This window comes from Balaenoptera musculus, chromosome 10, assembly GCF_009873245.2.
Source record: "Balaenoptera musculus isolate JJ_BM4_2016_0621 chromosome 10, mBalMus1.pri.v3, whole genome shotgun sequence".
Classification (NCBI taxonomy): Eukaryota; Metazoa; Chordata; class Mammalia; order Artiodactyla; family Balaenopteridae; genus Balaenoptera; species Balaenoptera musculus.
The window spans coordinates 41,206,055-41,231,972 of record NC_045794.1 but is presented as its reverse complement, the minus strand read 5'-3'; the positions used below and the strand labels follow the sequence as shown (position 1 = coordinate 41,231,972).

At 45.7% G+C, this 25,918-nt stretch overlaps 3 protein-coding genes across 8 annotated transcripts; 2 read left to right on the top strand and 1 right to left on the bottom strand.

Moving 5' to 3' along the window:
- The first annotated feature begins 88 nt into the window (after window positions 1-88).
- On the top strand, window positions 89-17,134 carry CSRNP2 (cysteine and serine rich nuclear protein 2). The gene is given in 9 exon segments (XM_036865520.1): window positions 89-347; window positions 5,568-5,804; window positions 7,079-7,338; window positions 10,874-11,041; window positions 11,043-11,077; window positions 11,079-11,112; window positions 11,114-11,146; window positions 11,148-11,171; window positions 12,740-17,134. Coding segments are annotated over 8 exon segments (1,629 nt in total). The 5' UTR covers window positions 89-347; window positions 5,568-5,653; the 3' UTR covers window positions 13,664-17,134.
- Window positions 3,131-3,563, top strand: LOC118901844 (cytochrome c oxidase subunit 7C, mitochondrial-like). Its single transcript, XM_036865528.1, has one exon. It carries the CDS (start codon window positions 3,252-3,254, stop codon window positions 3,441-3,443), a length of 192 nt encoding a protein of 63 aa, XP_036721423.1. The 5' UTR covers window positions 3,131-3,251; the 3' UTR covers window positions 3,444-3,563.
- LETMD1 (LETM1 domain containing 1) lies at window positions 15,126-24,882 on the bottom strand. 6 transcript variants are annotated; one of them, XM_036865525.1, is made up of 9 exons: window positions 24,683-24,834; window positions 23,980-24,131; window positions 22,229-22,348; window positions 21,546-21,628; window positions 19,655-19,841; window positions 19,430-19,531; window positions 19,176-19,328; window positions 18,635-18,731; window positions 15,126-17,748 (listed from the first exon to the last, which is right to left on the bottom strand). In XM_036865525.1, exons 3-9 carry the CDS (start codon window positions 22,334-22,336, stop codon window positions 17,678-17,680), a joined length of 801 nt encoding a protein of 266 aa, XP_036721420.1. In that variant the 5' UTR covers window positions 22,337-22,348; window positions 23,980-24,131; window positions 24,683-24,834; the 3' UTR covers window positions 15,126-17,677. The 6 variants fall into 6 exon arrangements, with proteins under 6 accessions (XP_036721420.1, XP_036721417.1, XP_036721421.1 ...); XM_036865522.1 differs by having other exon boundaries at window positions 15,126-16,959; window positions 22,229-22,344; window positions 24,683-24,814; XM_036865521.1 differs by having other exon boundaries at window positions 16,731-17,748; window positions 22,229-22,344; window positions 24,683-24,882.
- Between the last annotated feature and the right edge of the window lie 1,036 nt (window positions 24,883-25,918).

Genomic DNA, 25,918 nt, shown 5'->3' with positions numbered 1-25,918 from the left:
AGACTCCATTTCCCAGCCTGCCCCGGGGCTCGGTCCGAACGTGCCGGCGCCTATAAGACCCTGAGCGCTGCGGCCAAAGCCTATTGTTAGCCGGAGCCGGGGCGGTTCTGGGCGGCTGCTGCCGGGGGCGCTCGAGTTGCCGGCGCCACCCGCCCTCCGCCGCCTGTCGGCCGACCTGCCCACCCACCGTTCCTCCCCGCCCTGCCGCCTTGGGAACTCCCAGACCGTCTCCGCGGCCCCAGGACTCGCTCTCTCCTCCCTCCTTCCCACTTGGGCTAGGGCGGCGACGGCGGCGGCAGCGGGGGCGGCAGAGACCATCACGGGAGGAGGCAGCTGCGGCGGAGCCGGTAATGGGCCTGGGGGTGCGGGGCGGAGGGTGCCGCCTCGTCCTTTCTCGGGATCGGCCTCCCGGCAGCTGTGGAGGAGTGGTCAACCCAGAGCCGCGGGGATGGAGGGGTCAGAAATGAGGGAGGCACGGACGGGAGCGGTCGGGGGTGGGGGGGCGGGGAGCTAGGGCGCCGCTGGGAAGGGAAGGAGTCGGGAGAGGCGTGGGAGCGAGGGGCACGGAGGACGCGGGCCCGGACTGCGGGGGCAGCTTGAGGGAGACCGACGGGCGGCTTAGAAGCCGGCAGGAATTCGGATGCGGGTTGAGTTCGGAATGGAGTGGCGATGATGTACGATGGAGGGAAGTGAAGGAAGGGGAGGGGGGAAATAGAGGAAAATGTGGGAGGAGTGGTTGGGAATTTGTGAGTAGCAGGCAGGAAGGGATGGGAAACCGGGTAGGGGCTGCAGACGATTGGAATGAGCGGGAAGGTTAGCAGGAATCAGAAAAGGTGCCCCAGAGCTGAAGGGTTCAGCGGGGGTGTCCGTTAAGGGGAACTGGTGACTTGACATGTCCTTTCAACCCAGGTTCCTGATGTCTCCCATTTTTTCTGGCGTTGTGTGGGAAAACGAAAGCATCACTTTCCCTGGTTGCTAGCTTGATCTTTTTTCACAGGCCCAAACACGCAGCTGACTGCCATCCATTCCTTTTAGTGCCATGGTCTTGATTCATCCTTTTAAAGGGGTTTAGGGTGGCAGTGTGACACACAAACCGTTCTTCAGTATGAAACGTTAGAAGTTATCCCTAAGAGACACAGTGTTCCCTTGTCCTGCAGTTTTCAGTTCAAGGTAAATCCATAGTTGATTCAGATTTTCCTTTTCTTTACTGACTTTCCATTTTGCAAATGTCCAAAGCCAGGAGGATGTTGGTGTGTGCCAGAGTTATAAATGACTGGATATCCTTGAGAGTTAATGGCTCCTGCAGCATCATGTTCCATTTCTACCACAAAGATCTCATGTCCTTCATACGATGGGAGGTTAAACATGGAAAGCCAAATTCTAACCTTGTGTCAGTGAAGGGATAAAAACCAAGGAGTGACGGTTGGAGGGGGGCTTCCCTGAAATACCTAGTTTAAACAAGATGTTTTCACTTGAGCACTTTGTAAGTTCATGATCCTGGTAATCACACGGACACATGGATCCACGAAACTCATAGTATTTGAGAAGCAACTCACAGTATTTTGTAAAAGGAGAAACAGGACCTGTAAAAGGAGAAACAGGACCTGTCATCTTATTTAGGTTGATCCTGACACTTAGCAGCAAGCCTTCCTTCCTCTAACCCTACAGCTGGTAGCACTGACGATCTCACTAGAGATTTTTGGCCCTTGACCTTTAGCAGGTTGGGTTTCACTTGAGTAGAGAGGCCTTTCCCTGTGAGATGTACCTTGTCTTATTTTGGACTCATTTATGAGAGAGGCTTTCATTACCTAAACTTTGTCAATACAGTCTGCATCCACAAAATTGGGGGAAGGGGCAGTTCCTTTTTTGCTAGTCTCACATATTTGGGCTTTTGTTTTTGGGGTTGGTTATAGGAATCCACATAGGCCTGAAAAGGCTTAAGTCTAACACTACAATACAGATATGCTGTAGATCTATTTTATTTGGTGCTAGCCTAAAAACTTCTATATACTATGGATCTAAATTATTTCATGTATCTTTGGGAAATGTTCAACTAGTAGAAACACTTGAGAAAAGACAGAAAGACATGTAGCTAGAAAGGGTCAGCTGACCTTTCATTTTACTGGCATAAAAGCTTTTATAGAGGTTTGCATTATTTTCTCCAAAAGCATTTGTTGTTTGAGTTGGTCATTTTGACAGTTAACTGTCAGTTATGACCTGCATTTCCAGTCTCATCGTGTTTATTTCTGTATGGGTTTAAGTGCTTGGAGTATAACTTAGAAGTGTTTTTCTCGAACATAAGCACTGATCCTCTGCCAATGAATAAATAGTTGAGAGAAGTGGGAATGACTGACTTCTAATTGTGGTTTGAAAGGAAGTTGAATTGATAAACTGGAAAGTGGAACCCATTCTTGTTGTTGCTATTTCAGAGAAAGATTTCTTCAGGCCACAGTGGAAGTGGATGGGAGGTTTCTTGGTGCCCAGTGGACATCTTTATCTAACAAGTCAAGTTCATACCAGAGAGTTGGATGAGGAGAGCTGGGTTGAAATTTAAACTTATATTGAACAGAATCATCGGATTTTTTTTTTTTTTTTTTTTTTAAGAATGAGTTAATGGCAGAAAAAGTGATGCTAACATCCTGGATAGGGTAAAGAGAGCTCAGTCAATATGCACATTATTTACATATATAGCCGTTCAGACATGTTAAGGAAAATACTTTTTTTCTAGGTTTCACATCTTTTTTCTTCTTTCTTACCTGCCTCCTGTCATTGCCCAGAAACCTCTATTCCAGAAGTGGAAGTGAGGAAGACATAGAGAAAAGAGAGAAAGAGAATAGAACAAGCAGCCTGCAATCCTGGCTGCACGAGAGTGCACAAAAAGTGACCTGAAGAGAAGGGATACCCTGAGGGTACCTGGGTTAAGACAGTGGAGAATCCTCATAATAAAGATGATCTTGGACCAGACCCAGCCTCCTGCAGGGCTCAAAGGAAATATTCAAAGGCAGCCACACTACCGGAAGCAAAGGGACACCTGAACAAAGGACAGGAGTGCACATTTGCTTCCAGTTGTCAATCCCCGAGTGCTTCCAGGCTGAGGAAAAAGGCACTTCCTAGTAGCAACACTAACTGGATCTCAGTTAAAACTGAAGCCAACAGGGGAACAAGGTCGTGAAGAAAGGAGTGCTGGGTGTGCTGCCGCCATTTCTTCCACCTTAAGTTTCTGCGCCTTTCGCAGGGCTTCCAACAGCGCTATGTTGGGACAAAGCATGTGGAGGTTCACAGCCTCTGTGGTCCGTAGGAGCCACTATGAGGAGGGTCCAGGGAAGAATTTACCATTTTCAGTGGAAAACAAGTGGCGGTTACTAGCTATGATGACTTTGTACTTTGGGTCTGGATTTGCTGCACCTTTCTATATAGTAAGACACCAACTGCTTAAAAAATAATCCATGAGACAGATACGAAGAGGAGCATTTTAAGATGTTCAGTCTCTTTGAAAAAAGGATCAAACTCTTGAACTCAGCAGCCTAGATATGTTTGTAAATAAACATAGCATAAATCCTTAATGCCTCCTCTCTGAAATATGGAACATGATAATTGAAAAAAAAAAAAACAACAAAAAACTGAAGCCAGACTTACGTCCTTTTTGAGAAGGATTTTGAGCTCAGTCTGCTTTTTCATGTGATCGATAAGATTTTTAAGTGGGGAGGAAATATTAAATTCAGTGGTCAACATTCTTTTATTTTTTTTATTCCACCCACATATGTATTCAATAGCAAAGGTCTCCCCTCCCCCAATAATAGAATGGAATGAGAAATTTGTTAGTTAATAGGTATCTTTAAGCCCAGCTGAAATCTTAACCCATAAAAGTCTTTGGCTCTCTCCATTCTTACCCATGTCCTAGGAATGTGATCTCTGATGGTAAGATCAGTAACCTGAAGAACAAAATTGATACTTTGGTTTCATTTTTAAATTTAATTACAATTCTTATCTAGTGCTTGATTAATTTTTTTCTTTCTGGCCAATTTATTTCAGGAATGTGCTTTTCTGAGACCTATGATGACAGGTTTCTTAGGTGCATCTTGTGACTTGAATGCAGAATTTTGATGAGATCTGGCTAGATAAATTAGAAGTTCCTGAAGTACTTATTAGGTCTGGTTGACTGTGTAGAGGTGACCCAAGAGCAGACAAATCGCTTCCAAGAGACAGTCTAGAAAAACAGCTCTGTAGCAGGCATCTCTTGACACCACAGTATATTCTGGGTAGCTGCTCTGCAGTAATGCAGCCCTGGCTTTCTGGGCAGTGTTTTTATTCCTGCTGCATAATTAGCAACTAGTGAGATCATAGTCTGGGGAGATTCTGGCATTACTGAGGCAAAAGCAGGGAGGTTTCAGATCATCACTTGTGGCTTCAGCTTTGACAGCGTTTCTGCTGAGCAGATTCATATCCTTGGGAACTTAAGTCCAAAGATGGAGGAGAAAGATTTGTACCTGGGAAATGGAATATCCCAGATTCCTTGGTTGTGTGGCAGCATGTTGAAAACACTGCCTGCCATATGAGTGTAACCAGAGTAAATTGTCACTCCTTTTGCTGTTTGTTGTGCCCTTGCTGGTTTCTTTATAGAGGGCAAAGATTGTAAAGCTACGTCTTCCTTGCACAGAGGATGATGGTAGGTCAGCTGAGCCCTATTTTATGGAGCAGTAGGCGATTGGGAAAGAGTCTGGGTTTTGAAGCCAGTGCAGATTCTAATCTTCAGTCCATTCTTTAGAACCCAATTTGACCTTTTCAGGAGCCTGGTGAGACACTTTACATTTGTGAAGATCTGGGTAAAGCATTTCCCTGACTGCCAATGTACTTTGAAATTGAAAGCCTAGAGCAGTATTTCCCAAAGTGTGTTCCCAGGATCATTTGCCCCCCCCCCCCCCAAGATACTCTAGAAACAAAGGGTTCCTTAATCATGGGTGCAAAACGCTGCATCCTATTTCCTCCCACCCTTCACCAGGTTCATTAGCATATTAAAAGCCTCTAAAAGGTCTTCCATAAGCAGTTTTCTAAAGTATTTTGACACAGCCGTCCCATTTCCATGTAAAAGCTATTAATATCTATGGAACTAGTTTATTTAATGGATACAGTTTAGGAAATGCCAGGCTATATTTCCACTAGGAAAAATAATTGGATCTAGTCTAGGTTTAGGCACAGCCTAATTCTGCCTTTGATCCCCAGTCCCCGCTGCTGACCCGGTGGAGAGCTCTCCTGGGTGAGCAGAAGAGCAGCTACTGTTACCCCAGGGCTAATGAAGCCTGGAGTCCAGCCGGCTTGGAAGCAAAGGCCTTCACTCCACTGGGAAGGTGCTGCCGCTAGTCATCTCATTATCCTAAGAGTGACTGAGACTGGAGGGCTGGGGAGAGACAAAAGTAGGAGAGTGCTGGCTGGAGAGAGATGACCTTGTTTCTAGAGAGCAGACATCAATGCTAGCTCGGGTGCTTTCTTCAGTTGGAGAGCCTTGTGTATAGACTTGGGAGGGGTCTGTCTTAGGACAGGAGTGCTGATTCCTCTTTTCCCCTGGGCAGAATCCTAATGCACCTGGCTGACTGGTGGTGAGCAGGGGCTTTGGGGCCAACGTGGTGGGCTCCCCAAGGAAACCCCTTTGAAACCAATGGATGCATTCACGGGCTCGGGTCTCAAGAGGAAGTTTGATGATGTGGATGTGGGTTCATCAGTTTCCAACTCCGATGATGAGATCTCCAGCAGTGACAGCGCTGATAGCTGCGACAGCCTCAATCCTCCCACAGCTGCCAGCTTCACACGTGAGTGAGCCGCTCCCTCCCTGCCTACCCCCATGTACCCCAAGCATTGGAGCCCATTGCAGCTCTTTGAGACAGCTTTTGTCCAGCTTGGGGATTTGCCCTTATTCGTAATCTCTCCCACCCTTAGCTCAGCCTTGCTCTTTGGAGGACCTCATTGCTCTAATATCATAGACTTATATTAAATATGAATTATTCTAGCTGGTTTTACTTATGCTGTGCTTTGTGAGTCCCCAGAATGGGTTGAATTAAACTGAAGAAGGAGGAGTCTAGGAGTCTACGCTTCCCCACTAGAGTCCTATAGAGTTCCACAAAATTGTAGCTCTAGCAGGACATAAATGCTTACTGCCTGGACAACTGGGGCATCTCCACACTTCTTAATTCTTATGGTTCAATTAGTTTCTTGGAAAGAACTTTGGATTCTGTAGATCAAGGGTTGTCTGTGGGCTAAATCTGGCTCACTGCCTGTTTTTGTAAATAAAGTTTTATTGGAACACAGCCACACCCAGTGTCTATGATGGCTTTTCATGCTGCAGTGGCAGAATTGAGTGGTAGTTGGCAACAGAGACCTCATGGCTTGCAAAGCCTAAAATATTTACTACCTGGACCTTTACAGAAGAAGTTTGCCATCTCCTGCTATAGAGCAACACTACCAGGGGGTGTTGCCTGGTGGTCTAGTGGTTAGGATTCGGCATTTTCACTGCTGTGGCCCGGGTTCAGTCCCTGGTCAGGGAACTGAGATCCCGCAAGCCATGTGGCGTGGCCAAAACAACAACAAAACACCGTCCAAAAGAATTTTCTGTTATCATAGAAATGTTATGTATCTGCACTGTCCAGTATGATAGCCATTAGCCACATGTGGCTATTGAGCACTTGAAGTGTGATTAGTGTAACTGAGGAGCTAAATTTTAAGTTTTATTTCACTTTAACTAATTTAAATTGCCACATGTGACTAGTAGCTGCTGTATTGGACAGTGAAGCTTATGTAGATTGTTACATCCTGAAAAGATTACCTAGAGATTCTCTTCCCAGCTGATGTCTAAAAATAGATTTTGCGATCATCTGTTTGGGTGAAGTCAGTCTGGAGGCAGTGGTATGGACCAGCTGATGGTCAAGGTCCCTTCCAACTGTGCTTTTAAGATTTGAAAATTAGGAAGGTCTCTAGATACAGGGAGCACCTTTGGAGAAGAGCTGAGAGCCTAGATGAATGAGAAAGAATGAGGTCCCCAAACAGGCCATCTCTGGGTTAAAGTTTTCTTTCTGTGCTCCCTTCTCAGCCACATCCATCCTGAAGCGGCAGAAGCAGCTGCGGAGGAAGAATGTGCGCTTTGACCAGGTGACTGTGTACTACTTTGCCCGGCGCCAGGGTTTCACCAGCGTGCCCAGCCAGGGCGGCAGCTCTCTGGGCATGGCCCAGCGCCATAACTCTGTACGCAGCTACACGCTCTGTGAGTTTGCTCAGGAGCAGGAGGTGAACCATCGGGAGATTCTTCGTGAACACCTGAAGGAGGAGAAACTCCACGCCAAGAAGATGAAGGTGCCTAAGGGGTCTAGGGTCTGGTACTTCCCATGTGCCAAGATAAAGCAGGAAACCATCTAGGTCTATCATGTGGTGTTTTTGTTTTGTTTTGTTTTTGGACTGTTGCCTTTTGTACATAGAGATTTCATATCTTTCTAGTGAGAAATCTCAGATTTGGATTCAAATCTCAGTCTGAGATGCCATTCTTTTTGTCTCTGGTAGGGAGTCTAGCAGAGATAGCAAAATGGCTTCCCTAGAATTCCCTATTCTCGCCCGCTCTGCAAGTGTTTTTTTTTTGTTTTGTTTTTTTAGTTTATTTATTTATTATTTATTTATTTTTGGCTGTGTTGGGTCTTCGTTTCTGTGCGAGGGCTTTCTCTAGTTGCGGCAAGCGGGGGCCGCTCTTCATCGCGGTGCGCGGGCCTCTCACTATTGCGGCCTCTCTCGCTGCGGAGCACAGGCTCCAGACGCGCAGGCTCAGTAGTTGTGGCTCACGGGCCCAGGTGCTCTGCGGCATGTGGGATCTTCCCAGACCAGGGCTCGAACCCGTGTCCCCTGCATTGGCAGGCAGATTCTCAACCACTGCGCCACTAGGGAAGCCCTCTGCAAGTGTTTTTAAAGTTTAAAGTGTGAATACCTGAAGATATTCAAGTCTGCCACCCCTGGACCCTGAGGAAGCAGTGTTTCAGTTTCTCGTCAAATGATTGTCCATTGGCCTGATGCACAGAACAGGTTTTGGATCTTTTACATCCTCTGAAAGGATCCTGCTGATTCTGTAACTCCCATAGCTTCTAGGTGATAGTTGTTCAGGTATAAACAATAGCATTACCAAATAGTGATTTCGATCTGTATAGTACTGGGCCTGCAGTCTGATGCCGCACCAGCTCTTCAAGTTTAGGAGGAGAACAGGGCTGGAAGACCAATCTCAGATGGCTCTTTATAGCTACACATTTGCTCTCAGCACTGCTTGGCACTCCACAGCCATAGTTTCCACCAGTCTGCAAAAATTGCCCCCAGAGTTCCTAGTTCCAAATTTGGAGAACACTGCTTCAGGCCTGGCCAAGTTCTTCTGGGCTCAAAGTATGCGGACCCACGTTAAAACAGGTGGCTGCATTATTTCCAGGGTTGTGGGTGAAATCCTAATGAGACACACCAGAATGTGGTAGGGTTGGAGAACTGGTGGCAGAGGATGTATGTGAACCAGATCTCGCTGCTCTCTCCCTTTGAGAGCTCTATGTCTGCCGCCCGAAGTCTACGCCTAAAGACTTTTTTACACCTGTTTTTCTAACTAGAATGACATTCAGGCTTCCCTTTCTTCTGTCTGAGGAATTCCGTCACTGACCCTATCACCTTCCTGCTGCTATAGCAACAGCTGGGCAAATAAACACTCTTCTCATCATTTGTAATGAAGGTTTTCTTCCTATTTCCTAAGAAGAAACATCTCCCCTAAATCTGGTAGAGGGATGACATGTCAAAGCAGACACCCTGTTCTGTGTCCTCCCTTGTAGGAGGTCTAGGGACAAAGCCAGGCAAACTCGAGACTGAGAAACAGCACTGCTACTTATTAAGCAGATTTAGTGAGCAGCACAATGGTGGCATCTAATACATCTTTCTGTGTCAATAGAACACCCTAACGTTGGTCCACTTTACTCTTTTCTTAGAAATTTTTCCTGTCTTTAGCACACTATAGGGGAGGCAGTTGGTCTCAAAAAATATACATTTTGCATCTCCCATATGCCATCTAATATTTGTTTTCCCTTTGGACTTCCACCCCCCCCCCCCCAAAAAAAAGCTGCTGGTGCTTTGCATCAGTATTAGTACCTATAATTTTTCTAATATTTTTATTACTTTTTTTTGGCCTTTTATCCATATGGAATTCATTATTATGAATAGTATGAATTGGAAATCTTACTTTTTTTTCAAAAGAATATACAGTTGTCCCAATACCATTTAATGACTAGAAGAGTCTTTTCCTTACTGATTTGAAATGCCACCTCTGTTAGAATATATTAAATTCTCATATCTACAGGGGTTTCTTTCTATTGCATGTCTCATCTCTTTCCTTTGAGAGGATAGCAAGGAGGGAGGGTGCTTCGGAGGAGGCCAACCTTGGTGAAACAGGCAGGAGCAATGCTAAGGTCTGTGGAAAGGCCGCTCGTAGTTGGCCTGCCTGGGACAGAAATAATAGTCTAGGGGATCCCCAGAAGCACCACTTTATTTCTCTCATTTCTCTTATCACCTCCCCCCAAACAAACAAACAAACAAAACAAGTGTATACCTTATTAGCCAGGTCTCTTGCATCACATCTCTCCCAGGAGTTGTTCCTTTACCAGCACTTTTCTGGCTGGCTGATGAAATAAGCCAATAGCTTGGCTTTTATCCTGCTAGTAGCTTCCAGAGCCCTGGGGATTGTGAGGCCTCATTTTCTTTACCTGAATTCTCTAGTGAGTTTTCAAAACTCATTCAGCCGCAGATTGTCTTCAGCCTGTCCTTCCACTAAGATTCCCTTTCCTGGCTCTCTGTCCTTCTTACCCAGAGAACCCAGATTTCTGCCTGCAGAGAGTACACTCAGTATCATATATGCCACCCTACCTCACATACAGACTTTTTTTGAAACCAAATAAAAAAGGATTAGGAAGGAGAAAGAGGGAATTCCCTGGTGGTCCAGTGGTTAGGACTTGGCGCTTTCACTGCCGAGGGCCCAGGTTCAGTCCCTGGTTGGGCAACTAAGATCCCACAAGCCACGCGGCACGACCAAAAAAAAAAGAGGAGAAAGAATATATTTCTTCTAGTCCGTGGCTTGGAAGTGAGGGCTTTCTTGACAGCCATTAATAACTTGCTCATTTTTTTTCTCCTCCACATAAAATGAAGCTCTTCTGTGTATGCACAGATAATTATTCACACTGTGGGGGTTCAGGTTCATTGACAAAGACTGGTAGGTAGCCTTGTACTATACTTTAATGTACTCTTCTTCCCACAGTGTGGTTTGGGGTCCTTTAGGGTGCAAACTGAAGGGTGTTTTGCAAGGTTGTTTGCATCAAAGGAACATCCAGCCATTGAAATACCTTCTCTTCTTCCGTGTATGAGAAGGCAGGTTAGCTGAAGCTAAGGGACACAAGCCTGGGAATGGAGGGTATATTTGTGGGAAAAGATTATCTTCTGGGAGGGAAGGTGAGACAGAGGTTTTAAGAGACATTGATCCAGAAAGGTGATGTCCCTTGTGTTGATGGGCTGGTGTTAGAGCTGCACAGGCTTCCTGTCTTCCTGCTCTAGAATTGTTCTCTTGACCGACTCTATCCAGTACGGTAGCCACCAGCCATACTAGTGGCTATTTATACGTAATTAAAATTAAATAAAGGTGAAAGTTCAGTTTCTCAGTTGCACTAGCCCCATTTATAGTGCTCGGTAGCCACACGTGCGTCGGGATGGGCTGCACGGATATCTCCGTCACGGCAGAAAGTTCACTTGGCCCAAGCTGCTCTAGGTGCACCCGGTGAGAAGGCTCCTGCTGACAATGCTCTAGAGCCTGACCTTCCTTCCTGTCTCTTGGCAGCTGACCAAGAACGGGACAGTGGAGTCGGTGGAGGCCGACTGCCTGACATTGGATGATGTTTCAGATGAAGATATTGATGTGGAAAACGTGGAGGTGGATGATTACTTCTTCCTGCAGCTCTCGCCCACCAAACGGCGACGGGCCCTGCTGAGGGCTTCTGGGGTCCACCCGCATTGATGCTGAAGAGAAGCAAGAACTTCGAGCATCGACTGTCACGGGAAGAGTGTGGTTGTGACTGGTCGACTGTACTGTGACCCGGAAGCCTGTGCCTGGTAGCCAGGCTGGGATTAAATGCCAGGTCGGTTCCCACATTTTGCTGTGATAGTTATATCCACCCTAGAGTCAGGGGTGTCTAGTGTGGGTGCCAGTGAATGTGGGAGATGCCCATGCACGGTGTGAACACTTCAGTCTACAGCCTTCCTCCACCAACAAGAAAACAAGTATGACGGGATTCTTAGGCTGTGGAGATAGCAATGATCTTTTTTTTTCTGGGTATCTCACCTCATAGGTGATAAGCAGCAGTTGTTGGCACATGGAGGAACGGGGGTTAGTGAGTTTAACATTTAATAGCTGTCCTTGAATATTGACTGATTCCTTGAGGTAAATGGAAGCAGAGGACTGAGGTAGGCCTTTAGATTTTATCCTACAAACACTTATTCACAGTACCTCTACTCCAATTTTGTAAAAATCAGAATAGTCCTCAGAATCTAATTAAGGATCAGATTTGGGCTTAAATCCATAGTGTCCTAAAAGATAGAAAGCATCATCCCCCAGAGGGCCTTCTGACAAGGGACAGTTTGGAAGACACATCTCAACTGAAGATGGCAGTGCCATCCCAAAGAATGAAATTTATCTGGAACCTGTATACTAAGGCTGTGGTGCTGAGTCCCTGTGGTTGAATTTATCCTAACCTTTTCTTTCTTATTTTCAGGTTGGTATCAGATAGCTATAGCAGGTCCGACCAGATAATGCTTTTCAGACTGAGTCCCGTAACGAATCAGTCTGTTATACACAGACCTGAGGACAGTCCTAAGAAATGGATTGTTCCTAAGAACTGGAAGGGAGAGTTCTAGAAGTTGATTTCATAGGAAGACACTGTATTTGTACAGAAGACTTATTTGTCTTCTCACAATTTTAATTTTATTTTTGATATGTATGGGGTGTTTTCATTTGGGGGATTCAAAAGGGAAATAAGGAGGTAGAAAGCATCTCCTTTCCAGATATCCCTGGTGTATAAGTTAATTATCTTGATAACTGCTTCCAAACCAAGCTAGCCAACCATCAGGGGAAAATGAAGCCGGTAGTGAAAAGCTGGCCATTATTTTGTTCGAAACTTCACTATAGCACCTTGGCAAACAAAGGCACTTTTGCCTAGTTTCCCCATTATGTATTGCTTTGGACTAGCGAGATCTTCTACCTCCTTTCCCATGCCTTTCATCAAAGAACACAGTAGGCTTGGGCCCTGGCCTTTTGTTTTCTTAATAAAGTAGGTAGGTTCTGGAAAAGTCTCTGAGGCATATACATTTCTTTTCTCTGAGAACTGTCAGCTTTCAGAGAGGTATCTCTGGTCTTTTGACTGGAAGGGCCCTTTGACATGATCTTTGTCTTCTTTTTGTTTAGAAGAGGAAACAAAGCCCTGGAGAGAGAAATGACTTTCTTGAGGTCACACTACTAATTAGTGGCTGTGCTAGAATGGAAAGGCAGGTGGTCTGATAACTCCCATCTAGTGCTCCGGTAGCTCACGCTGCAGGTTATGTTTTGAATTGGTTGTTTCTCTTGTAAGAGGACCTCAAACCCTGACTCCCTGTGTTCGCCAGCTAACGTCTCGTATCTCATCTGGCCTCAACCTCCTTGTCCCCTCCTCAGGTGGACCGCATGTCCTTTCCATGTGGCTGCTCCCGGGACGGCTGTGGGAACATGGCTGGGCGCATTGAATTCAACCCAATCCGGGTCCGGACTCATTACCTCCACACCATCATGAAGCTGGAGCTGGAGAGCAAGCGGCAGGTGAGCCGCCCACCAGCCCCAGACGAGGAGCCCTCCCCTGCTGCCAGCTGCAGCCTGGCGGCAGCACAGGGCTCAGAGACACAGGACTTCCAGGAGTTCATCGCTGAGAATGAGACGGCGGTGCTGCACCTGCAGAGTGCGGAGGAGCTGGAGCGGCTCCAGGCGGAGGAGGACTCGAGCGGCTCCAGTGCCAGCCTGGACTCCAGCATAGAGAGCCTGGGCGTGTGCATCCTGGAGGAGCCCCTGGCTGTTCCCGAAGAGCTGTGCCCAGGCCTGGCAGCCCCCATCCTCATCCAGGCTCAGCTGCCCCCAGGCTCCTCCGTGCTGTGTTTTGCCGAGAACTCGGACCAGCCGACTGCCTCAGCTGTGAACAACCCATCCTACTTGAACAGTGGGCCCCTGGTCTACTACCAGGTGGAGCAGAGGCCAGTCCTGGGGGTGAAAGGAGAGCCTGGTACGGAAGAAGTCCCACCGTCGTTCCCCAAGGAGAAGGACCTGAGTGTCTTCTCTCTCCCGGTTACCTCACTGGTGGCTTGTGGCCCCACAGACCCGGCTGCCCTCTGTAAGTCAGAGGTGGGGAAAACATCCACGCTAGAAGCGCTAGTGCCCGAAGATCGTAACCCCGAGGAGCCTGAGGATGAAGACTTCCGCCCCTCTTGGTCCCCCTCAAAGCTCCCCTTGCGCACGGACAATGAAGAGGGCTGTGTGGTGGAGAAGACTGCACAGCAGAGTGAGGCCCGGCCCCCTGAAGAGCCTTCCCTGGAGCTCCCTCTGGCAGTGTGACACGGGGATGGAGATTATGCCTCTTACCCATTCTCTATTTATTCCCTTATTTTATCTAACACCATTTCAAAAACAAAACTGTAGAAGCAGCTGCTGCTCCCATGTTATTTTATTGGGGTCTTTGGGGTACGGGTGGGAAAGGATTGTTTGTACAAGTATTTTTTAAAGGGCCAAGAGAACCAAGGAGACCAGCCTCAGCTCGATCTGGGGATAGAGTCTTGGGGCAGAGGAGGCTGCATACTGAGCTTTCTGGGCCGTTGGAACAGCACTACGATCTCACAGGAGAAGCTGGGTAATTCAAACAGCTGTTCACGTAGGGACCAGAACACAACAATTGGAACAGCATGACAGAGCCCCTTCCCTCTCCTGAGCTCCAGGCAGGGAACAAGCTCATTTTCCTCAGTGGTTACTCTGATGTCCCACTTTGGTGTATCATAATAATACAGTTGGAATCATCAGCTGGTTGAGTCTAGAGAGGAGGGGGTGAAAGGGTCTCTGCTTCTGTACAAAACATCCAGGATCTATAAAAATTTAACCTGCGTTCCCTGGGCCCCTATTTGGTAAATAAGTTAATATTTGACATGTTTGGTGTTCTCTGACCTGTTCCCCACACTGGGGATTCCTGGTCTTAACTTGAATTGTTTCTTTCACATGTTCTTAGGTACTAGAGTTAAACTGGTCTTTTTTTTTTTACCCCTCTGTCCTTTTTCCTTTGAAGGGAAAGAGCTAGATTGGCTGGGGACGTGGCATCAAGAGCCTGAGTCTTCTGTATATGTCTAACCCCAGCTCCATCAGGCAGCTTTAGTCTGGGGCTCACACATCCCATGGGAGGCCTATATGGAGCATTAACCTGTGTCCAAAGGAGGCAGCAGGAACAGGCTGCTGTCTGGAAAGATGACTTTGTGCCATGCTTGCTTTTTGTCCCCCCACCCCAATTTGAGAAATTTGAGCTTTAAAGGAATGTAGGATGTGGCAAGTTCACCAACTAGTTTTTGTTTCCTTTTTGTATCTGCCCTCGTGGTCCCTCTTGGATATACAGGGTTAGAGTTCTTATACTATATTCTTATACTGTTCACCCCCAATAACTGCAAATGCTTATTGGATCCCTCCCATCTTGATATATAAAGATTGGAAGCCAAACCAGTTCTTAAATGCTACATACAACTTCCAGGTTCTGAAGAAGTCAAGTTCTGACTGTAACCTTTGAGGTCTATAGAGTGGGACTCAGATTCAGTTTGTACCTGAATTAGGGGGGGATACAGTTCCTGTTCTCTTATGTCCTGCTTACGTTCCAGGATGTCCTCCATTGAACACCACTGAATTCTTTTTTACTAGCAAAGTTATCTTTGCCTGTTTTATTTCATTCTTTTTTTATGGCCTCTGTTTGAAGAGGGAGGCAGTAGGGAGCAAAACACTCTTCTTTAGCATCCTTTACACCATGCTTCATTACTGCTATGGTTTATTAACCAGGAAAAAAAAAAGTAAAGAACTTTTTTTTTTGGTGGAGGAGATTAACTGTTCCTACTTATCTTGCTCATAAAGCCTTTTCTTGTGGGATCTTAAGGCCCTGGTGTCTGAAAGCAACCTTCATGTACATCGCAGCAGCATTTCACCTATCAAACCTAAACTGAGCCTGAAAGGCCTCATATTTAACACAGATACATCTTTTAACGCGTTCTGCCTCTCCTGTTCCTGTTTTTGCTGGGTTTTACAGGGGAGTAAAATAAGTCATAGGGGAGTTAATAAGTCATAGGCCCTTATCTCTCCCCATCCTCTAGTCTCACGAAATGGAGTTGAGAGTCTGAAGTACCTGAGATCTAGGTGCTATCCCGAACTGAGCTACACTCTGCCACCTTAGACTGGTCCCCTCAGATACAAGACTGAAGTTTAATTGGGAATTTGGAGAAGAATCTTTCTAGAAGTTTGTGTTGGAAGGTGAAGGTGAGTGTTATACATTCCCTGCTTAGGAAGGCTCCAGCCTAAGCTAGGGAGTGGATCTCACCTGTTCAGTAAGACACACATTTGGGATCAAACCAAGAATTTGCATCTAACTAGACTCATTGCCAACCTCCAAGATAATTTGATTTTTCTGAAAAACTAGTTTCTTAATATAAGTCCATCCCTTCATTAACTCTGCAATTCTGACTCACCTATCCCAAGCTTTTAAATGCTAAATATTAACGTTTAGCATTAACTGTCTTGTCAAGCAAAGGGCCTCTTCTACAAACCTGATCCATCTCGTTTCTGGTGCTACCTGAGTCGGACAGAATTATAGCTCATGGTTGCTAGAAAGGCTAGGCCTCTGATCACAGAGGCAGAGAGCTTCAGTCCCGCTTAGTCTAGGCCTAGATAAAAAACTGATTATTACAACGCTTAATTATTTTCCAATTTCCTTTCTCACATACTGTACACAGGTAGTATTTTCAATGTGAATCCAAAGCTTGTCTGGTTCTCTGAAAAAAAAATTTTTTTTTTTTTTTTTTTTTTTTGCCTTTTAGGTCCTTTACATTGTGATAATGCTGTATTTAAAGAGAATATTTAAATGTAATATTAAAGAAATATTCAAAAGAATGGTGTGTTATTCTTTATCTTGGCAGACCACAAGTCAGTTACTTGTTAGAGAAAAGATGCTTCTCTAGCATTGTATATAAAACCAATTAGGTCAGTTAAGGATTAATGTTAACAATAGGAAGTTTTATGGTGGAAAAATAGAACATTCTTTGGAGCATCAAGAGCTTGACTTGCATCATATGCCCTAACATACCTTTTCAGCTGAAGCAGGCCTTGATCTGCCCTGCTGGAGCTTTTCCCACCTCAGTCCCTACTCTTGGGGCCCACTTTGTAACTCCATTACTTTATATATATATATATATATATATGTATATGAAATTCGCTATTCCTGGTTACCATCTTAAAATCCAGCAAGAGGATCAACTTCAAATTAGCTCCTTTGTCATTTCCATCCCATCAGAAGGTTCTATTCCAACCAGTTATCTCGCCATTAGTTAGCTTATGTCAGTCAGTCTTGTAAAAGGAGCCTTAGTAAAATGATTAGGGTATGCATAAGTAATTTCCAGCAACTGGTTTCAGGCAATCTTTACTTGAGCTTAAAAACAGTGCTTCATGCGTTTACAATAAGTTACTACAGGTCACTGATACACACAGACAAAAGCTGAACCCAACTTACTATCTCAAAGTAGACCTCGCCTGGTCTCCGGGGCTGGGCAGTAATTAGTACCTTACAGGATTGATCCATGGCCCAAAGAAGGCAGCCACTGTCAGCTACAGTTGGATCGCTGCAACACAGTGGAAGTAGCAAAGAGTTTAAGATCCACAGGGGCTGTAGCCCAGTCCAGAAATTGAGAGGGAGGGGAAGGCTGTAAACACTTGAGTCAAGAAGCGCTTGTATTTCCTTTTATCTTTCCATTAGAATGTTCCCATAAGTTATTTACTTAACAAAAAAAAAAAAAACCAAAAAAAAGTTAAGGTGCTCAAAGGATTTGAAAAAAAGGGAAGTGGTTTAGCCCTGTGAGGGGAACAAAAAATAAAAATCCCTATTTTTGGTCATATCAAAGTGCTGACGGGGGCATCAAAGTACACGCATGGACATAAAGGCTCCACTTTAAGTAGTGCTGTTCCCGTCATCAGCCAGAAACGGTCTTGAACAAAAACAGCTGTAACGAATGTGGCAGTGGGTAAGTCCTAGGCCAAATGAGGATTCCCACCTGGGGCAAAAGCTCACTTCCTGGGATCCAAACTTAAAACACCATAGTAAAAGCCCAGTACAAAGGCTGCTGCCAGCTCCAGTGAAATCTGAGGAAGTTGGGATGACACCTCTCGTGGGCCGCCCCGGTAGGAGTGTTTCTTTCAGTTCCAGCTGCCACACGGGCACCTGCTCCTCTGCCTTGCACACGCCTAACAGGGCACACACTCTTTGCTGACAAGTGCTGTTTGGTCCCACGCTGCTGGACTATGTGACTGCATGCAGGACAACGCCACCCGCTCCTTGTCGGCTCAGCGCCTTGTCCCAGTGTAGTTGATGGAAAGCAGGACCACATTGTGTAGCAAGAGGGACAGCTCAGCTTCTGAAAACAACATCAACGTTAATGGTTTGGCCAGGGAAGAGTTTGCCTTCCAGCTACCTTGTTAAGCAGGGCTTGACACCAGAGGCAGGAAGCCAAGTGCAGGGAGGTGTGACATTAAGAGGCCACTGTCCTCAAAGTCCCCCTGCTTCATTCCAGTCCCTACACGTACACTTTCTTTCCTTCCACCAAATAACTATATCTACTTAATTCTCATGTGATGGCAGTAGAAAATTCAGAGATGGTAATGGTACTAAACCCCACTGTCACCCTTCCGAATTTTCCGGTAGAAGCTGGTCCTCGAGGGACATTTCTCAGCCCCAAGGAGATTAGTTGGCCTACCCTGATGTTCAGAGGCTTAGAAGATATTGAGGCCTAGCCAAAGGTTCCAAACAGGAGACCCACAGGCCTAATACCCACCCGCAGATACTTTTTGTTTAGGCAACTCAGTGTTTTCATCCTGAATCTGAATGCCTTGGGACTGGTGCTTCTCCCTGAGTTACATGGCAAGGTCTGGAGACATTTCTGGTTGTCAGAACTGGGTGAGGGGGTGCTACTGGCATCTAGTGGATAGAGGCCAGGGATGCCTGCTGTATCATCTTATAATGCACATGACAGCCTCCACAGCAAAGCATCAATAGTGTCAAGGTTGGGCAACCCTGCTTCACGCTCAGGCTCCCACAATCCCTAGTCCTCCCTCTTGTCTTGCACAGTCTACTTCATTACCTGCCTAGCCCCTGTAGGCAAGTGAGTCTGCGCCCTTTCAATTAGACATATATATTAGATAAGGGTCTCACGCTACTTAATAATTAATTCCCAAATAAAACCTCAGAATAAAATACAAAAATGACTTGGATTTTAGTGGCATAACCACAGGCATCTGTCTCACCTTTCAGGATGCAGGAAAGCTGCAGCCATTCTCCCAGCCAAGTTCGACACCTCTCTTCAGCAATATGGGTGGAATTCAGGCCACGAAGATAACAAGCCTAGATCGCTCAGAAGAGAAACAATCCTTAATTATCACAGAGCAAGTATGCCAAGGAAGTATAAACCCACAGAGAGTCCCAAATCCCCTTTAAATAAGTTAAAACCTCATCCTCACAAGAAACCTTTCACCATGGCAATATGAACTCTGATGGACAGGATGAGAAGCAAAAAGGCCTATACAATCTAAAACAATAGATCTAAAGTGTAGTGTCCTTGCTTTTTGAAGGGCCAGAAGAAAACATACATAAACCAAAATTATTGTGGGCAATTCCTTCCCACTAGTTAAGTCCACCCAGAAAAAAAGACACGGAAATGAGGTGAGAGAATAAAGAGCCTGGGCTCTGCTGTAACAAGCAAGACAAGGAGCTCCTTGGAAGCTCCCAGCCCCGTGAGCTCAAAAGCCCACCAAGGACTGCAGGTTGGTATTGCAATCAAGCGCTTACCGACTTCACCTCCTGGGCAGTCAGCTGACCAATCCCCAGCTTTGCCAAAGCCTTGTCCAGTTGGTGAATCACAGTGGTATGAGTCTTTAAACGGTATCTCAACAAGACAGGAGGCAGGTAAGGTGTGAGAAGCATTGCTCGACTCAAGGCTTTCTGTGACACAATATAGGGGGAGAAAGTCAACTCGGTGTTACTGCAAGTAAGACCTGAAGCAAGGTGAGGCCATGGAATAGAGAAAGCCTCAAAGTGCTCACCATCTGCAAAGCATGGAGCTGGTTCATGCCCAGAGGATGGTTAGAGAAACACTCTCTCAGAGCCAGGATATCATGTATTGCTGGGTGGGTACCACGCTGCATCTTGGGAGAGGTAAGAGATGGGCAGATGTTAGGAAGGTCCAGACTAGCCTTCTTACCCAGTTTTAGTGCATGCTGGATCTAACACGATTCCTGGTTTGCAGGAAGGGTTAATTGGAGGAATACCTTGGTGCACAATTCTGTCATATGCCACCGGAGTCCTGAATCAGAAATGAGAGGGATAACCTTTTCTAAATAACAAAGAATTTCTGGGTGGGACTGCTTCCGGAGAGCATGATAGATATCTAAGAAATCAATTTGTTGCTTTGGGGTCCAGAAATGTTGGATCAGCAGTTGCCTAGGAAACAGGTACCTGAAAAGAAAAGGAATCACAAAGTCACTTGGCTGAAACTGGCATCTTTCAAAGTGAGCTAAGAAAGCATTTAGCAGACATGAATGCTAGGAGGAAGAGATGAAAACACTATTTCCCTACCTTACTGTTCTTTCCTTTAAATGAGTGTCAGACCAAGGTTTAAAGATACACTGAAGCCCAATTTCAAGCAACGTTACTGAGGTTATGTAAAAGGAATAGCCTTGCACGCAGCGATCAGATAAATGACTCCTTTTGAATCAAAGCATGTGATGAACATATTTTGGACAGAGCTGCAGACAGAGCTGGACTTTGTATGTGATGTTGACAACCTCAAACTGTTCCCAGTCCCTATGTGTATACAAAATGGAATTCCTCTAATTCATTTCTCTATACAGGCGGTGGTTTTAAAACATGGTCACAAATTCCCTGGCACTCCTCTTATTGAGAAGTGAGGTCTGTGCCTCTGGTTTTTAAAATCTGGGTGAGTGCATCAACCAACAGAATAGAGCAGAAGTCTTTGTGACTTCCAAGGCTAGGTTATAAAAGGCCATGATGCAGATTCTCTTTTTTTTTTAAAGTTTCTTGAAACTTTAAAAAAATAATTAATTAATTAATTATATTTTTGGCTGTGTTGGGTCTTCGTTGCTGAGCGCGGGCTTTCTCTAGTTGCGGCGAGCAGGGGCTACTCTTCGTTGTGGTGTGCGGGCTTCTCATTGCAGTGGCTTCTCTTGTTGTGGAGCAAGGGCTCTAGGTGCACGGGATTCAGTAGTTGCAGTGTATGGGCTCGGTAGTTGTGGCTTGCAGGCTCTAGAGCGCAGGCTCAGTAGTTGTGGCGCATGGGCTTAGTTGCTCCACGGCATGTGGGATCTTCCCAGACCAGGGCTCGAACCCGTGTCCCCTGCATTGGCAGGCGGATTCGTAACCACTGTGCCACCAGGGAAGCCCCATGCAGATTCTTATTTGCTGGAACACTCATTCTTGGAGCCCTAAGCTGCCATGTAAGAAGTCCCGCTGCCCTGAAGCCATCACATTACAGAGGCCATATGCAGGCATCCTAGTTGACAGTTCCAGTCTTCCAAAGCCATCCCGGCTAAGGCACCAGACCTAAGAGTGACCTTAGACTGTCCAGACTAGTCCATTCACCAGTTTTAACTATCACTGAGGGACACGGGAGAAAAATCTTTCACCCACCTGAGCCCTGCCCAAATTCCTGCCCCATAAAATCATGAAAATGGTGGTTGTTTTAAGCTATTAAGCTTTGAGGTTGTTTGTTATACAACAATAGGTAACTAGAACAACATGCAAGGTCATAGTTTAAAACTGTCATCTTCAGATATAAGGTAAAGTAATAAAGATCTGTATTATCAGAATATGAAATGCATTTTTCTCCTGAAGAAAAAAATTTGTCCCAAGTTGCTATGCCTCTAAGAGAGTGGGTTGCTGCCTCTAGGGATGATGGAAAAGATCATTATCTTATTTCACATCACACAGGAGCAGCTAAGAGACAGGGAGAAGCTAGGCCACCTACTCCTACAGCCGTCGCAGTAACCCAGGTGGCTTTTATGAACCTTGGGCTAATGAGAAAATTGGAGCAGAAGTTTGATAACCTCTGCCTAACTTCTGAAATGGAAAGTCCTTAATTTGTAATTTTAAAAAAAATCTACATATCTTCAGTATGCTGGAGAGACAGAACTCTGTACTCACATTAGCAAGAAGACCAGGTAGTTGGCAAAGGGTGGAATGGAAAGAATACCTAGGAAAAGACACTTGGTGACGTCTCGACGGAACTAAGCAGAAATAAACACAGATGCAGTTTTAACCCAAGTAAGTTTTTAGTACAATGGGCAATCCCTCCACCCCACCGTGCAGTAAACTTCTATTAGAGCCCAGGTAAGGATCAAGGTTATTTCTATCTACCTCTAGTTGGTAAGTTCCTTAAGGACAGGAGCCCTGATCTGTTTACTTTTGTATCCCAAACAACGTCTAGTACAGGGCCTGACAGTATACCAAATCCCTAAGTAAATTCTTCCTGATCTGCAGAATGGTCCTAGATTCTTACTCTCAGCTTCAAAACTACCATCAAGTTACCACCAAATACTACTTTCCTGCTGCCTTTGGATCCTTCCTTGCAGATTTTTATATGTTCAGAAACGAACTGCACTTTACTGTTCACAACTTTTATTCAGAAAGTGTTCCAGAAACTCTACGGAGCTCTGCTACGGAGGCTCACAACTCTGGATGAACTGATTCTGACAAATGATCTGATCTCATGGCACGGGGCAACAGCTTGGTCAGTGGTGAAGAAAATAGGAATGAAAAGACTTGAGATCTGGGTTAACTTTAATTATACCACCGTGAACTTCTGGATATCGGCCCTTGGCGCATACCTGTCTCAAATGCTCCATCTCCCGGTATGAAAGTTGATGAAACTTTATATTGTGCTTCCACATATTTGTCTTTATTCTTCTAGCCTTTTTGGCATCAGCCCATAACATCTGCAATCCTACCTCATTAAAGTAGAGGACAGAGTGTGATGTTATCCCAATCTGATTACCACAGCCTTTTGTTCCATGTTCACCCACAACACACACTTGTCCCTCCCTCCCCAATGCTACTCTAAATCAAAGCTTTAAACTAGGTCACTTGAAACTCTTGTGAGGCTGACCTATATTTCGTTTCTTATCCTTCTCCCCTCTGCCCCCTTCCACCCCCCTGCCCCCAGCATATCACCTCTCTTCCTGCCAAGTTGGTGTTCTGTGATCTACCAGGGAATGGTCTCCCTCTTCTGGTTCATTACTCACTCCCTTTTTTTTTTTTTTCACTTCCTTTTCAAAATAAAAATTCAAAGCTCTTTAACCTCAGGAAGTCTTGCTCAATTAACCCTTTGTACATCTCAACCAGATATTAACTTATCTCCTTTCTAGAACACTTTTATAATCACTGGAATTCAACATATTTCTAAGATTGCATTTTCTCTTCATTCCAAGATAATCCTTACACTGATCTAGAACTTTAGTTTATAAAAATGCTTTCCTATTTATGAGTGAAATAGTATAATGTCTAGGTTGGCTTCAAAATAATACAGGAGAAAGCCAATGTATAAATGATATAAGACTGGTGGCCGTGAGTCAATAATTGTTGAAGTGAGGTTGAGAATATGGAAGTTCATTGTATTACTCTACTTCTGTGTTATGTTTGAAATTTTCTATAATAAAAGGCTTAAGTACAAACAACCAAAATGCTTTCAGACTCTTTTTTTCATTTGATTCTAGTTATAAATCGGGGAGCACACAAAGCAGCCATTCTTATCTCCACTTTACAGCTTTTGCAAGTCCATGAAGCTAGTAATAATTATGATAATATTCAGAGCTGACAATGTGGGAGTTTACTATAATTGGTGTTATGATAAAAAAAAGTATAGAGTATAATAGTTATAGCTATACTTACTATGAATCAGGTTCTAAGGACTTTACATGTATGGGTTTATTTAATCTTCATAGCCATGCAGTCAATAGGTAGGTTCTATTACTACCCTCATTTTACAGATGAGAAGACCAAAGAACAGAGGGGTTAAGTAACAAGTCCAATCAATCACCCAGCTAGTGACTAGTTGGGATTTGAACCCAGGCAGTCTGGCTCCAGAGTGGACACTTGACACTGTACCATCTCCTAGTAACTAGCAGAGCTCTGATTTGAACCGAAACATTCAGAAACCAAGTACGCGTAGTGCTATTTCCACAACGTGCTATCCAGGAGAGATCTGTGACTAACATTAGACCACATTTTCTTACAAGCCAAGTCAACTGGTAAATCACAGGGCAGGTCTGTGCAGCTATAGATCTCTGCCCTTGTGCACGACAAATAATTTCTACTATAGTCAGATGTGTGGTTAAGAAAAGTACAAAAATACCTATACTCCTCCTGGGTGTTGTCAAAAGTTGCTTCTCAACATACCTTTCTAGAAACATCAAGAAGGGCTAACTTATAAGAAATAGTTTAATGCTCAAGCATTTATGAAACAGAAGACATACCAGCTTACACTCCCATCGCAGAGCCTGCAAGTGACCTTACTTATCCTAACTCTCTGACACTGCCCAAGAGCTGATTCAATGGATTTTTATTTTAGTTTTGTCTTTACCTTTCATGAAGATTGTATACAGGACATAGAAGCGGGGGAAATGACGACCCAAGAAACGATGGTATTTCCCATTAATCACTTTTGTCTTGGTCACCACATAAGAGATCAAGCTCTTCACATCTGCCTTTGGAGAAAGGTGAAGCTTTGAAGACCTACAAGGAAGATGAAAGAGACTATCTGGGAACCAGCCCTGGAAGCCCCTTCACGCCTGGGGTCCATAATGTAAAACATCTGCTTCAGAGAATGTATGCTAAGACCTGAAACTTCTGAAATCCAAAGAAGATCTTGAGATCATGGAGAGATAAGCAGTCAGACTGAGAAAAACAGATAGGGCAGATGAGAGGCCAGGCAAGAATGGATGTCGGGGAAGTGGTGAGTCTGGAGAGAGCGAAGGCCTGAGGGACAATCTGAGCAGCAGGCTAAAGCCAGAGAGGTGAGATCCAGGTAAGTAGCAGTAAAATCTGAGCCGAAAAAGGGAGGCTCAGGACACGTGGGGAATTCAGACAACATGGGGCACTGAGAATTGAGAGGGTCACAAAGCCAGGTCTCTAGCAGGGATCCCGGTGCGAATTCTGAGCGGCAGAATAAAAATCCAGGGGCCGGGGCGTGGAGCCCTGAGAATTAAGAGACAGCATGCAAACAAAATTGAGACACTGGAAGAGCCTGAACGTCAAAAATGCTTTTCTCTCTCCAAGTCCCTCACCGAGGGGTCCCCCAGGCCAGGCCAGAGCGAACAAACTGCAGCCTCCGGGCGACATAAGGTCCAGGGGGCCCCGCCGAACCCCACAAAGCAGCCCGAGCCCAGCACACTCTGGAGACCGCCATCTTCGCAGTGAGGGAGGGGCAGGCGAGAGTAAGTCGCCTTCAGGTCAAGGTTCCCGTACGTTGCGTTCGTTTGACAACGCATGCGCCTTTCCTGAGAGCTGATTGGTAACCATAGACCGTTCGCCTCGCGCTGCCCGGGCGAGGAGCGGACGCTTAAGGCTAAGTTCGGAAGGAGGGCCACGATTGGACGCCGCCAGCACTTCCTGGTTTAGAGGCGCCGGAAACCGGCTGTCCCGGAGGAAACGAGAGAGTATCTGCCCTTCGGTGGGTTGTGATCCTGAGGATGTCGTCTCTTTGAGGGCCTCGTGACCCCTCGCGATGCTCTAGGGCCTCCGGGCTTCCTAGCGCCGCCGCCCTTGCTCTCTGTCCGTATGCGGACTTCGGGGCCTTGGCGCGGGAGGTGCCGGAGGTCAGTTAGGCAGGGCCTGTGTCCACGGTGCCTCATGGGGGTTGGGAGGACCCGCGGCGCCCTCTAGTGCCGGTCAAAGTTTGCAGCTAAGGTTGGATGCCTGGGAGCCGCTCCTCTGTGGACCAAGTCCGCTCTTTCCTTTTGTAGGCGTTTTTCAAAGTAGGTCTGTGGGAATAATGTCTTAAGGTAAGTGCCTCCTGAAGACCAAGCTCGGGTCTCAACCTTAATGTCACTTTTCTGAGAGGCTCTCTCCAACCAGAGGGACATATATTTTCTCCCATCACCCTGTGTATTTTCTTTATAGCACTTACCACATCATTTATACATTTGTTTCCTTTGACCGGCTCCCTGAACCAGTCTGAGGCCAAGCGCCTTCTTGCCTTGTTCACTGCTGTACCTTACCCCCACCGCTAGGTGTCATGCCTGGCACCTAGTAGTTGCTCAATAAACATGTTTGACTACGTTAATGAATACCTGAAACTGGGAAGGTTTTCCAGAAGTGGTATTGCAGGAAGGGGGAGAGTGGGCTCTTGTCTAACACTCGGAAATGAATTGTCCAAGGAGACACACCGTGCTGACAAAGCAAGAGACTTTATTGGGAAGGAGCACCCCGGTGGAGAGCAGCAGGGCAAGGGAAACGAAGATAATCGCTCTGCCACGTGGTGGCTCACAGTCTCAGGTTTTATGGTGATGGGGTTAGTTTCC